This window comes from Aulonocara sp. 'chitande type north' Nkhata Bay, linkage group LG3, assembly GCF_057382095.1.
Source record: "Aulonocara sp. 'chitande type north' Nkhata Bay isolate Kocher_YH1m ecotype deep benthic linkage group LG3, A_spYH_male_GT1.1, whole genome shotgun sequence".
Classification (NCBI taxonomy): Eukaryota; Metazoa; Chordata; class Actinopteri; order Cichliformes; family Cichlidae; genus Aulonocara; species Aulonocara sp. 'chitande type north' Nkhata Bay.
In genome coordinates, this window is record NC_141346.1 from 33,588,882 (window position 1) to 33,603,548 (window position 14,667).

The window sequence follows — 14,667 nt, forward strand, 5'->3', positions numbered from 1 at the left end:
TATTTGCTTTTGCAGAGACTACAGGCACAATTCAGGAAAGGCACCATCACAACTCAGCAAAACTTACTTTTTGGCTGGGGTCCCACCAAACTGCAGATCTGTGGAGAGTTGGAAACACAGAAAGTGAGTGATCGCAGTTAAGAGAGTACAATGAAAAGGGAGGCAGGAAGGAATTTCAGCCTCAAATGCTGTTTTTTTCCCCTCATGAAAAGAGGTTCAAGTTTCCACAAAGAAATAACTAATTCCAACCAAACACATGAAGTTAAAGAGGAATATGCAGGCTCACTTCTATGTACAAGCAACAGTAAACTTTAATATGTCCTTAAGAGTCTGAGAGTACACTGCAGGCACGTATTCAAGACCGGGCATTGCATGTGCCACGTTATGTAACTGAGTTTTTCTCTCGTCTTTGCTGGTCTATTCACATGAATCTCAACACTCACTGCCCACGAGGTTGGCCAGAGACGAGTCGAGGTCGTTGGCTAGCAGCTTTCCTCCATGATGGATGGCCACTTGAGGGGGAGGTGGAGGAGGTGCGGTGTGTGTGGGAACTGTAGGCTTTAACAGGTCTCCGAGAGCATCAAAACCTGAAGAAGAAATCAAGGTAAACAAGCGAGTGAGATGGGTGTGCAGAAAAACTGCATTTTTAATAGGAATGGCTGCTAATAACGGCATACAGGCAGGCAGAAAGACTGAGCAAAAAGCAAGATCAAGCACTTCATATTTAATTTAACCGAGTGGCAGACTTGACCGCTGATGAACCTTTTCCCTCAACAGCAACTGTTCAATTACAGATTAGAAAACTGTAACTAGGCACAGAAGGCCTGTCAAGCTTTGGATTTCTCCATATGCCAAGTCAATAAAGAGACAAGGAGCAAAAGGCTACATATATATCACTCTGTTTGCCTGCTGTAATGTGAGCTGCACAGCTCAGCTACAGTAGTAATCAACATTTTACTAGCCAAATTGCATTTCGTAGGGTTACTGTATCAAGAATATGGTGTAGTATTTCTCACCGACAGCTACCTCTGGAGATGTTACAGTTATCCTTCATTGTAGCTACAAATCCTTAAGTCTTTCTGGAACCACGCTACCACACACGTTTAATGTTAGCTTAAGTGTCCTGGATGCTACTACGCCCTACACGCTGTTAACCCCTCTATCCCACTGTTCACTGGATGTGGGAAAGAATACATTTGATGTAAACAGTCTAGCAATGTTGGCAAAGAGCCCTTTGTTTACTGAACACGCTTACTGGTGATACACAGAGAGCCTTTTTGTAATCAAACTAAGTCGTTCATGGTAGCTTACTTGTCCTAAATGCTAATTAGATTGCAGTTACACATGTGAAAAAGAAAGTTTTCCCAGGACTGAATATACCCTGTGATTCAGCAGCTTGTAGAACTGCCTTTATCAGCAATAACATGAAGTAATCATTTTCTGTGTGGCTTTGAGTCTCTCACATCAGTGTGGAGGACTTTTAGTCCGCTCTTCTTTACAGCGTTGATTCAGTTTGCAGAATGTCTGCCAGACAGGTGGCCTCACATTTGACTCTAGAACACTTTGGCATACAGAGGAGTCCATGGTCGACTCAGTGACTACAAGGTGCTCATGTCATGTGGCTGCAAAAAGCCCCTCTCATCACCCCTCCTCTATCGTGCCCGACAGTTGGTATGAGGTGCTTGTGCTGATATGCTGTTGGGATTTTTCAGACATGGTGCTGCGCAGCAAAACATCTCCACTTTGGTCTCATCAGTTCAAAGGACATTCCAGAAGTCTTGTGGTTTCTGATTTACAAACTGTGATTTTTAGAGAGAAAAATCACAGTTTGGCCTCCGTTCCAAACAAGCAATACTTCTTCAGTCTTTTTCTGATCATGCTGTCATGAACTTGTTAACTGAGGTCAGCAGAGTCTGAGATGTAGTTCCTTTTTTGCAGTTCCTCTGAGCATTGTTTTACTTTGGGTTGCCAAGAATACCATGTTTACCTAACCCGAACAGACAAACTAGCTTCTTTAATAGCAGACGTCTGCTTAAACTTGTCCACCTATATCAAAAAATGACTGCATTTCCATTGAAATCTGCAGCTGTTCTCACTGTGAGCTGTATTATGCTCCAACGCAACAACAAAAAGTTCGACAGGCAGAATTTACCAACTTACTAAAGGAGACGGGGGACTATCAATGGTAAGGCTGAAAAAAGAAAAATAACATCTAAAAGTTAATGAGTGAAGTTCACGCTGGAGGACAAGACAAGAAAGTTTGGGAACAAACGTTATAAAGTTTCTGTATGAGTGAGAAGACATTTAATCCTGACTCTAATGAGAGCAGGCTCTTGCTTTCAACCTAATTTTTCCTACTCTTTAAATACATCAACTTATGGCTCGACCACTTTAATGAAGCCGAGCTGGACAGTTTTGATCTGAGAATATTGCTGAGTTGGGCCTCCTTAATATGAACCTCAATCTCACTGCTAGCCTCTCTGTTAATTGAATTCTTTCCGACCTATTTTTAGCATTTACCCACACGGGGGGAAAAAAGCAGATAGTTTAAATCAGATATCCTCGACCTAAACCGCTCTTTTTTTCTTTGCCATGTAGCAGCTTCAGTAGCGAGCCTTTAATCCCTGACTCGGTAGCTTGCAGCAGTTGTTCCAGATGATTGATTTATCTGTTTGTAGTCGTCATGTACACACTCTGACTGTGAACAGTGATTAGTTTGGAACATGCGTGTGTGCTTCTGTGTGGGAAAGTTAACTGAGTTTGTCTCTGATAGGTGGAAATGACAGGGTAATTTCCTGCACTGGTGTGGAAGTGTTTGCGTCTAAGTGGCTGCGTTAACAGCTTCTCATGTCAGCACTCATTCAGCTAATGGCTTAGCACAGGTCTGATGGTGGGAACCTGGAGATGTGATGGTGCATATTCAGAGGAGGAAAAGGTCAGCATGGCTAAAACTATTAAAAAAATATCTTTCATTGAAAGATGGAGAGATGAAGGCAGGAGAACAGCAACAAAAATTAAAACAAGAATGAGAACAAATGATTGCTCTGCTGCTAAGGAGAAAGGATGAAAGTAAGGCAACTGATGGTGGAGAGGGGAAAAAAACGGAGGAATAATATTTAGTTAGGAAGCGGTGTGTGGGTCTGACAGTGGTGCTGACACAAGAGATTCAGAAAGCACTCTTCCTGCTAGCTTAGCAGATGAGAGAGAAAAAGGGAGAGGATGGAAAATATACCGAGACAGAAAGAAGACTGGAAGTAGAGAGAAGAACGGGAATTGAGACAGAAGGGAGATCGAGAAATGAACCTAGTTTTAAACACTGATTTCCCTCCTGTGATAAAACGCTTTGTCAACACAGGTGAGTTTATATTTCTTTATTTCTGAAATCGTCACATCAGTAAAGCACCACTGAATTAAACTGAACCAAGAAGCGACAGATGAACGGAACAAGCTTCCTCAGTAGATCACACAACACTGCAGGGCAGCAAAAAGAAGAAGAAGAAAGCAGGGATGGAGGGAGATAAGTAAGCGGTGTGTGTCGTATTGAACTGAGGAGATAATGATATCTGTGTTAGGTGTTTCAGCGATGGATTTGACAGTCAATAGAGTTTAAGATCAAAGGGAAAGAAGAAAGTAAATCCATATCGAGGATTCAAAACACCAGCGCTGACTGCTCAGAGATCTGAAAAGAAGTTGTAAAAACGTTGCGTTTCTTTCAGAAATGAAGTACCCACCATCGCTGGCTTCATCATACCTAAATGTCCCCAAGGGTGGTATTAACATATGATGGGGGATCTTTACAAAAAAGAGCTTTAGGAGCTGCTGTGTGACAGGCAGATACGGAGGAAGAGGCTTCAATGGTTTCGAGACAGTGAAGGTTCTAGCTTGTTTCTTATCTACAGACTGATGACTTTTTTGTTGCTATGAGTCCTACCAGCTCCATCGAACTGACTGATGCTAACAGAAACTCTCTTGTTCCCTCATAACCCTGCAAGAGTGGCTTTAAGTAGCTGTCGCTTCATTCCCAGGAGCGGACTCCTAATCAGCCCTTTCCAGCATCTCAGGTTTCTGTTGAGGATTGGGGTCCATCGGACTCGGGTGGCGATTGTTTAGTCGATAACAGGGACAGTTTTACAGTTCAGTTATAATAATATAGGCTGTGTATAGCTGTATGTGAGACCAAAACAACAGCAACAATTGAGTGAAACCTGCTGTTCTTTGTCTTTCTTCTAAGCAAACCAGTCTTCCAAACCGTATTTATCCCAGATTTGGGAAAATCTTCTGTTATAAAAGGTAATTCTGATCTGAGGTTGAAGTTGATTCTGGGTGGTGCTGGACTGGATCAGGCCCACGGAGTCTAAAAGCTTAAGAACCAAGTAAATGGCTGATAGGCTTCAGTCTAGACTGCTCAGGAACCTCCTGGTAACCACAGGTTGCTAGGGGTAAAAAAAAAAAAGAAAAAGAAAAAAAAAAGGGTCAGGAGACCAGTGGGCAGCCCACTAGCCAGGGAAAAGTACGTATTCCACCAACTGGTTGATGAGTGGTTGCTGGCAGTGATACCACATAAAAGGGTGCTACGCCAAAAACCTTGCTGTGATTTGTTTGGTATCCAGTGGGTTGTCATAGGGTTATGTGACACCTGATAGACACCGACTTGCCCGCAAACACTCGCTGACCACCCACCAAACTTGGAAAATGTTCCACGAGTCCTCAAACCCTCACTCGCTGCCTGCAGAGCGGGTGGTACGTTTTCAAAAGCACAACACAAAAGTCAGCACGCAAGTCGGCATCTTCCATGAAAATGACTGTAATTTGCTGGTGATCAAAAGAAGTCATGAGGAAGTTTCTACTGCAGCACCTTCTTTGTGACCAATTTCACCCAGAAACAAGCAGCAGCCAGCGGGTTAGGGAATACTTTTGTCCCTTTTATTATCAAATCAAGTGATTTTCGTTTTTTAATAAAGTTTCGCTTTTGCTCCTCATAACAGATAAAAACTAATGTGCTGTTTAATGGAGCCAAGGCCCAAACACAAAGGCCTGGACACTGGATGGCACAGCATCCTTGTCCAAGCACCAGCACAAAGCTCTGTACATTTGAAATGTGAAACAATTACACAATGATTTCACCTAAATTTAATCTACAGCACCTATAAATGCATTACGTTTGGTCAAAAACACCAAGTTTAACATCATATTTGATATATTCATCTATATTTCAGTGTGTATGTAAACACACAGTAAGGATTACTTTTCTCACCCAGTACATCAACATTAACAAACCCTGCTGCCACACACCACACTGTTCTCCCTGGTGAAAAGCCCTGAATCAGGTCACAAAGTAACAGCGACTTCTTCCTGCAAAAAGTCCCTCTTATTAACTTGATACATATAGTATGTTATATCATGCCAACAGACTGCAGCTAAAGCTAACACATCCCCATTTTAAAACATCTGAATCCTGATGACTAAATGATCATAAATCAGTTTTACGATCAGGAAACTCAATAATATCAGACCACTCTATTCTGTGTTTCCAACATAACCCTATTAACCCATCCTTTATGCAGGTAATAACTGAAGATACACAGTCCTCTTAGGAAGTACAAGATGTGCATTTAATCTCCGTCCAAGTGTTTCATCTGGTTCTGCCGCAGCTTCCACGCTAATGTGACAAAACTCAATTCAGACTTGTCCTGCCTGAGAAGGAAGATTATCATCACGAGTTTACACAAAGCGACTAACAAACGTCAGGCCTTTCTAAGAGTGTGACTTCTTCACTGACGACCTGTGCAAGTCTTTATGAGCTTGTTAATAACAGAAAGCTGCACTGACAAAACCAGATAAGATCATAAACAGAGGAACGCAGCAGAATTAGGGCAGAACTATACCTTTATTTCTTCTCACATATATGTGGCTGCTAATGTTAAACAGAGTTTAGAATAACGAGGTCAGTTCAAACTGTTTTTTTTTCTTTATGATATCAGTCAGAGGCTAACATCCCTGACAGCTCTCTCCCACTGCCTCCCAACTTCCAAGGGAGAGCTTCCCATATACAGAGAATGCACTGAGGGGCTGCACCAAGGCCATTGTAAGATACTATAAGGATTATTTTCAACTGTGAAGCACAGCAGTAAGCATGCATTACAAGTCTGCTTTAAATAACACGGACACACAGACACAGCAGTAGCAGGCAGAGCACCTTCATTAGAATAACCAGCAGAAATTGCTTGTTGTCCTTCAGAAAACTCAAATCTTGAAAAGATCACTAGAGGTCAAATACAGCTTAAGAGTGGCCAAAATTCAGGCAAAGTATCAATTATTAATTAATTAAGAAGGGAGGAAAAACAGACAGGAAGAGGAGGAGGAGGAGAGCAGATGGAAAGGAGTTGCCTGGGTGATTTTTGCCTTGTGAAGTGTGATGGGGAGACGATGAGGCAAAGACAGGGAGAGGGAGGGAGAGGAAATACAGGGAGGAGTAGGAAGGTGGGGATGGTGTGAACCACAACAACAAATAACAGACGAGCAGAAGCAGACAGATGGGATGGAGTAAAATGACAGAAGACGTGTGAGCACAGACTCACAAACACATGTGAGCACGCATAGAAATACACAGATAATGCATGAGCACACACACATACACACAGGGGGATTTTACATGCGATGCTGCCAGTGGCCCAGATGGTGTATTGGTAGTTGTAGTGGCAGCCTCGACACAGGCCCTATTAATAGAAAGAGTCGCTCCGTCCAGAGCCAGGAACAAGCTGCACGCCTCCAACTGTTAAATCTGAGCAGAGGAGACTGACAGGGTTAGACGAGATTAGAGCGAGCAGCTCCCGAGCAAAGTCACAACTCAGGTCCTTTGGAGTGAAACGGCTTTAAGAGTGTCTGACGAGGCAGCGCTACAGCTGTGCAAATACAGCTAATCCTCCGGATAACAATGATAACGTGACAACATTTCACCCAGGTGACTTCAGGATATTCTTTCCTCGAGGTTACGACGAGCGATCTGTGTGACAAATGTGCTATGATCAAGTCGTCCCGACAACGAGTGTGAACTGCGCGTGGAGCGAATGCTGCTCCGAAACAGCTGGACGATAAATCCCGGTGAGGCTGATTGATGGACGCCAGCACAGTGAAAATGGCTGGCACCATGAAACACCTTTCAGTAAATTTCCTCAAGTGTGAAATAAAAGCACCCAAAAAAAACCCTTTAATTAATTTAAAACAAACCCAATGAAGTCACAGCACACTTCCTCCGTGCTGCTGCAGTTAAACCTGCACTTCTTTCTGAACTTCCCTCTCCCTTTATGATGAAAATAGTCTTTAGATGACCTCTGCAGGTAGTCGCTCTTATCTGCTGTACCTTCTCTGGAGTGGTCGATAACTCGGTGTGCCTTAAAATTATATGCTTTGCAGGAGTGCCTCGGGACTCTAAAGGGTTGAGAAGCGCTGGAATTGATTGTGTCAGTTGCTGAGAGGTTAAAGGAAAGTAAGCTAATAAGAGGGCTCAGAGCCAAAAGGCTTAGACCTGCAACACTTAAGAGCCAGTCAGAGTCAGTCCAAAGCTGTTACCATAACAGGGAGGACACAACAGCAGCAGCAGGCGAGGAGGCTGAAGGATGGCCTCCTACACATCATGACTCCTCTATTCAACAATATTCTTTACAGTGTATTCATAGATTCAGCTCTGTTCACTCTGTCAGAATCATCTCACTACTAACAATGATAACAGAAGTTAACTAGGGTATTTAGCAGTTTTCTTCCAGCTTGGTAAGATCTGTTTAAATGCTCAAATTTAAAAAAGATTGCACATTAAAGAAACCCAGTAATGCCTCAATCACACTGGAGGAAAAACAGGATGACAACCTCTGACTAGAAAAACATCTATGGGGTTGCCCGATTGTGGTGACCAACTAATTTAGTGTGTACCACCCTCTCTGGGGTCAGACGACGATAAACTGGTGGACGGCAACTTGTCTCCAAACTCACACCAGCTCCAGTCACTCTCACGTGGATTTGGAAAGGTCTGCAAATAATTACCGTCTAATTTATGAACAGACTGTCAGAACACTGCAATCAATATGAGTCGGTCTGATGAGTGTAACCCATCTCTCTGAAATAAATGACTTGGCTTAACCGGTTGTATTCTGGTTATATTCTGATTTAGAAGCAATGTTACCCATGTACCCATGTCAGGTTGCAGCTACATTGCTGCCCTGCAGCAACTATCTGTGGAGGAGTTTTAGATGTATGAGGTTCTGCCTGGACTCTGAGTGCAAGCAGGTAATGTGAACGTCGGTGTATCAAAGTAAATCAGCGATCTTTGCCATTTTATCACAAACAGATTCCATGTAAATACTAACTTAACCAACTGAGTTTAACTGCAGACTAATTCCATCTCAATGCAGCTTTGTCTACATCTTGATCCAACAAAGTCTCTTTGAGGACAGCAGCTGACTGTGAGTGGTCACAGACTTGGTCCCTGCTTTCGAGCAACCATTTCAGAGTCTGCAAGTTCATTGCATACGTTTGTGCCGTGGTCTGCAACCACTGCTTTTAAAATCAGCCTCATGGACACACATTAACAGTCTTAAAAGGTGCTAGATGTATATGCATTTTATTTTGAAAGATCATCAACTAGCTATGGCTGTGACTTTTGCTGTTCTGCTACCTACACACTGTCTAGGTCACGCTCAGATCCTGGATATAATATGTACCAGTTATAACAATGCACCTTTAAACAATAAAAAATACTGGAAGCATTTGTTTCTGAAGTCATCTTCGGGTTTGAAGTGTTACAAAAGGTCTATGTGACAGAGCGAGCAAGCTGCACACACCCACTCAGTCGCAAGAAACAAGTCAGAAGGTTAGTAAAGTGTTAAGCTTTTGTTCCCAGCAAAGCCAAAAGTTATATAATAAAAAGATGGAAAAGGTTTAGTTCAGTCTGGCTCTGCCCGGACAGTCAGGCAGAGGAGGCTTTACCGGCTGCAGGCTGCGGGCCGTTGTTACTGGGTGTGGCCTTATTCCCAAACACAGCATCGAAATCTACGGTCATGGCGGGGCCGCTCTGCTGCAGAGGTTGGCTGTCCAGTCCTGAGGAATGCAATTAAATATGACTGATTAAAGCACCGTTTGTGCTATTTAGGCTGCGCGAGATAGCAGCTGGAGACGCTTTATCGGGCACACTTTTACAAAGGAAACAGCTGTACATACATCCATCCATCAGACAGGCCCAAAGTCACAGCTTTGCTTTAAGTAAGGATTCCAGCACCTCCTGCTTAACTAATCCCATTAGATTAGGAGCACGGACGCTACAGTCCCCAGTGTACTGCTATTGTTGTTGCTCGATGACTCGGGATTCTGCGCAGGCTGTCGGGGACGTCAGCCTTTCACGGGAGAGTTAAGCCAGTGCACGAGGAAATCCACTGACGCACCTTTTTGTCTTTCCGCATCCCCGACTGGGATTAGGAGCTTGAAGCCTCGGGGGAACGGGCGTCTTTTGTGGGATCCACAAAACAAGAATACGCCCCAAAAACGTCACCATAAAGCACAGATATGCAATTATCTGCATGTAAAATGTTGCTCTTACAGCATGCTGCTATTTGTGCACCTGTAATTGGCAATTCTGTCACGGCACAAGTTTCCCTGACTAAAACTTTGCGTGTATGTAAAGGAAGACTCTGCCATTTTGGATATAAGCTCATTAATTTCCCAGAGATGCTCCGAGCTGACATCTATACTGTATGAGACACTGGTTTGGTGCTGGCTCAGAAAGCTCAGCATTGGGGCCAATCTATTCAGCTATATTACACGTTGTGCTGTCCTTTGATACCATGTTTCTGCAGCAGTGCACCAGCTTTTAAGTCCGTTTTTGTTGTTGTTTGTTTGGCTTTTCGCTTTACCAAAAAAATATGTTGACACCCACTGAAAAGCTCCAACAAAAGCACTTTCTTTCTCTTTCTCATTATGTTTGGTTTTACACTTACTGGGAAGCTTTTAGTGCATCTACAGCAGGGAGAAGGAGCCGTCTTCTACCTGATTGCTATCATCTTCACTTCACCCGTCTCTTGTGTGAGGTGGTGTACTCACAGTAAAACAGAGCAGAGAAAAAACACTAGTGCAATCATGAAAGACTCAAACTGAGCTTGAATGAACCAAAATGGTAATAAATGAAGTGAATACCATTTCTTTTTTGGTACGGTGGTAAAAGTGTGAGTGAGAAAAATCCCTAAAAAGGATCATTCCAGCTGAAAAAGTGGGACAAGTCAGTGCATCCCTTTAATGGGAACGTTACAACTCGTGGTCTCAGCTAGCCACACATTCTCTGTAAAGTTTTCCCCAGCACAGCGGGAAGCATATTTCCCTCAAATATTAAAGTACTCTTTTAAAATACATCCTCCGTCTATTGCCCGACTGAAAACCCGATCAGTATCTCGTAATCTTACATCCTCTGACATTTCCTGAAGCAAGTAAGCTTTGTGGTATTTCTGAGAAAAGTACGGGGGACATTTATCTGAGCTTCTGGGTCAGAGTCCCTGATAATGTGAAAGGCTCATATCTGAAGTGAGGAAGTCGCTCTGACTGTAACGTGGCCAAACTCTGCATAATCCTTTATCATAAAGCCTTAAATACGCCGCACTAGCCCAGCTTACAGACGCATCTTTGCGCTACATTTTGATCCGAAGCGGCCGATTGCACCCGCTGAAATGTCGACCTTCTTCTTTTTTTTCCCCTCCACACAAATTTGTTGGGGTGCAGTCTGTTCTCAGCTTTTCAGCCTCAAACAAACAACAAGGAGACGCTGTGTGAGTCTCACTTCTGTACTGAGCAGCAGAGATTGGAACGCAACACAAGACGCCGACTGGGTCACGCTACATTAGCCCCTGAAGAAAACACGATGACGGTGGAGACGATGATGGTGGTGGATGGATGGTTTCCATGACGAATGGTCAGATAGATGGATGGACACAGGTGCTCGAGTGGCAGCCAGAGGGGATATTACAGAAATAAATTAACTTGTGTAAGTCTGATTATACGCATGTCTGCATCCCTGCTGGTGCATTTATTTTTATATATATAAATATATATAAAAATAAATGAAAACGTGTATGTATGCAGGTAACGTACCTCCCCAGGCACTATTGGCGTTGGAGATGGAAGGAGTGCTCTGCACAGCAGGGATGAAGGCTGGCTGAAGATCAAACAGGTCACTGTTCAGATTGGGCACACTGAGGAGAGAAAAGCAGAGAGGCAAGCCACAGAAGAGGCGAGCAGAAAAAAAAGAAAAGAAAAAGAGGGTGAAAGAAATGAGGATGAGTCGAGAGGGAGGAGGGGGAGAAAAAAGGGGAACAGGAGTCGAGTAAGTCAGCGAGAGAACAGAGAGATACGGAAAGACAGATGGAGACGCAGCATTAATATTTAATCAATTGAGCATAAATAGCTAAAGCCACCACTAAAAATGTTCGTTTGTCACAGATAAAGATTAATCCTCCCGCTCTGAAGGGCTGTAAAAACTTCCAGAGAGCAATAAAGCAGTTAGGAGCAGTAAATTCAGAGCGTGCACACTGGGCCTAAATTCTGTTCTGATTATCAAGAATAAATAGTCTTACTTTACCTCCGCTACAGCCGGAGATGAGATACGAGAAGGATGTGTTGTGTTAGATAAGAATTCTTTTTAAAAATGCACGCTGACAGAAAACAAATATATATTTTTAATCTCTGTTGCACAACAAGAGGAGGTTTGTTACTGTCTTTAAAAAGTTCATTAACATCTTGAAACTTCAGCTGAAAATCTGTATTATAATATAAAGCACCTCCTGTTGAGTTCAAATGGCTGGGCACCAGCACCTAAAACCCACTGCAGCCCTAATATTTCACCCACCGGAGCTGTGAGTAAGAATGTAAATGTCATCATGTCTCCAGAGCAAAGTCTGCATGATGTTGAATTTCAGGCATGTGAGAACAGTTTAGCTAATTAAGTCTGTCATGTGTCCTGCCTCCTGGCAGCTTCCTTAAGTGTTTCCAGTAGTGAGAACTTGTCTGCAGTGGACTATCTCCTGTAGTAAGAACGTAACAAGGACGATGTCCTGACCGATTCTCCTCATACTGCACAAAGTTCACGAGTGACAGCGTAATGTAAGGTTAGATCACAACATTAGATCTTCACAGCATCACCATCATTCAAATGCATCTTTTTAAGTTTTCTATCAGCTCCTCTTTAACAGTGGTTATCGTCTGTCTGCAGACTTCCTATACGGGCTCTGCACTCATACAAACTAAAGAACAGATTTAGTAATGTGTCACGCCAGTGCAAACTGGGTTTCAATGACAAGACTGTATGTAAGAGGCAGGAACTCAACAGTGCTCCCACTGATTTTCACCTAGGATGCCAGGATAAAAATCACGTCAGTCACATGATCACCCTCAAATCAAAGCCAATATGTTTCATGGACTTGACAGAAAACGAATCACTAACTCATTTGTTGCTTGTGCATCACATCCAGATGACAGTCTGAAAAGTAGGGGTGGGTTTTGATAATAGATTTATCGATTAATATCGATTCTGGCTTGGATAACGTGATATCGATTCATTAAAATCCTGAATCGATTTTTTAATATAAATTTATTTTGCCCGAAATGCCAGATTCTCAGTTTCGACAACCACCAAACAGCTAAAACAGTAAATAAGAGCAGGTACACGGATTCTGCACAAAGACGTAAACACAAAGCGCGGACCCGCCGACGGATCAGAATCAGTGAGATGTCGCCTTTCTCACCCGACGGCACGGTCGGGGCTGAAAGCCGACAGCTCGCTGATTCTGATGTTTCGGCGGGTCCAAGCTTTGTGTTTACGCCCTTTTTGCGCTGATTCTAGAGCTGTTAGTTTGATCTCTCTCCAAACAATACTGACTGAACCAGCAGCAAAAGAAGATTCAAACTACGCTTCACATAAACATCGTACACTTCATGCACAGCTCTCTCTCTCTCTGTACTTCAAGAACAGTTTCCCGTCTAAAAATCTGTTTTCTGCATTATTCGTTTTCTGCATTATTGTTACGCACAAGTCTACGTTGTTTACAGGCTGTCGGCCGCTGTTTTTTTCCCTTTTACTTACTTCCGAAAAGAAAACCTAATTTCTGCCGTTCAATACTGAACAAATGTAAACTTTTTAAAATGATGCAAAATGCAAAACGTTAGCCGTGTCTCTAATAAAACCGCTGTAACTTCAGAGGTAATGTTCATGTGTTGATTAATGGTTTTCTTTTGTTTTTGATGAACTGCAGAATATTTTTATAAAACCCAGGCCAGGAAAATCACCTTCATGTTTTTCTGTTTTATCTTCAGCTACTTTGACACAAAGGCCTCTGCTGTGATGCTCACACCTTTGATAAAGTCTTGTGAGTGTCAGCTTCCTTTTTATAGATGCAAAAATATGTAAATGTACTGATCTGAATTATAATATTTCTGACTGTCTGAGGCAAAATTTCCCAGATTCAAATCGAATCGAATCGATTCTAGAAATCAGTGACGATACCCAGCCGTACTGAAAAGTAGCTGCCTACTAACACAGGAGGAAACAATGTAACTGAACGGACCAATCACAAGTGTTGCAGACTGTGCTGATGTAACGTGGAGTTACATTTCTCCGGGTGAACGTCAGGCTGTAGCGTAAGGTTTTAGATGAGTTACAAAGTAACTCCTGTCTACGTCTAACACAGTGCATTGGTGTTAGAGCTACACTGTAGCTGGTCAGTGGTGCTGTATCAGTTACCATATTACTAAGTGGGTTTCATTTAAGAACTCTATGTGCTGCTCTTGTCTCAAAACCTGCTGCTTGCAGCATGAAGTCAGATCTCTGCTGCACACAGGACGGTGGTAAAATGCAAATTCCTCACCGACCTGTTCAGTAACGTGCACACCTGTGCTCATTACTGAACATCTTTACAAAGCGCTGCATATTTAAGCTAATGGCTCCTTTTCAGTGTGATGAGTATGACTGTGTGAGGGAGGTGTTTGGCTGTGCAGCGTGCTCACCTGTTGGTGGACAGCGTGGAGCTGAAAAACTCCGGGGTCTGCGTGACGTGGTTGTTGTTGTTGGCGCTGCCTATCGACTGGCTGCTGGGGGAGGCAGAGGGTGGAGTCTGCATGGTGATCTCCTTCAGGCGCTGGTCCTGGAAGGAGAACACACAGCCGGGAGTGTGAAAAACAGCACAATGTGACCAGGAAGGCAACACTTAAACAGCTATTTCCCACAGAAATAAACAAGAGGCTCTTTTCCAACAAGCTCCGATCCGGGGGAAGTGACACACTGTGTGCACATGAAGAAAAATACACATTTCCACAGAGGAAAGCACCACCCTAAACCTCCGCAGTTATATAGCTTTGTGTTGCTGTTTTTGATTCAGGCATCTAATCTCACAAATGAATGACGTGACGCAAGGATGAGCAAGAGAAAATACACAGGAGAAAGTACGCTTTGGGGATCTACAGAGTCACTTCTTGGCTTTAAAAGCCAGGCCAAATGAATTCCCAGCCTCAGATTATTGTGCAGTTTCGCCTGCCAAGCCTGCCGTGTTGTTTTTGATTCAGCGCACACAACAATACAATGACAGGCTATTAGTGTAAAGTACTTTAAAACTAATTGTTTCCAGCAAATTCTTTTTTGTTGCG

General features: G+C 43.1%; 1 protein-coding gene across 5 annotated transcripts in view; it reads right to left on the minus strand.

The window, feature by feature from the left end:
* Positions 1–14,667, minus strand: part of LOC147335254 (phosphatidylinositol-binding clathrin assembly protein) — a 118,094-nt gene that overhangs the window by 19,257 nt on the left and 84,170 nt on the right. For 4 of the 5 annotated variants that reach the window (XM_086277260.1, XM_086277267.1, XM_086277251.1 and 1 more), the window contains exons 11-15: positions 14,032–14,168; positions 11,125–11,225; positions 8,980–9,090; positions 444–587; positions 68–98 (exon numbers count right to left, since the gene is read on the minus strand). In XM_086277260.1, coding sequence (XP_086133386.1) covers positions 68–98; positions 444–587; positions 8,980–9,090; positions 11,125–11,225; positions 14,032–14,168 — 524 coding nt within the window. The remainder of the gene's footprint in view (positions 1–67; positions 99–443; positions 588–8,979; positions 9,091–11,124; positions 11,226–14,031; positions 14,169–14,667) is intronic. The other variant, XM_086277274.1, reaches the window with a different exon arrangement.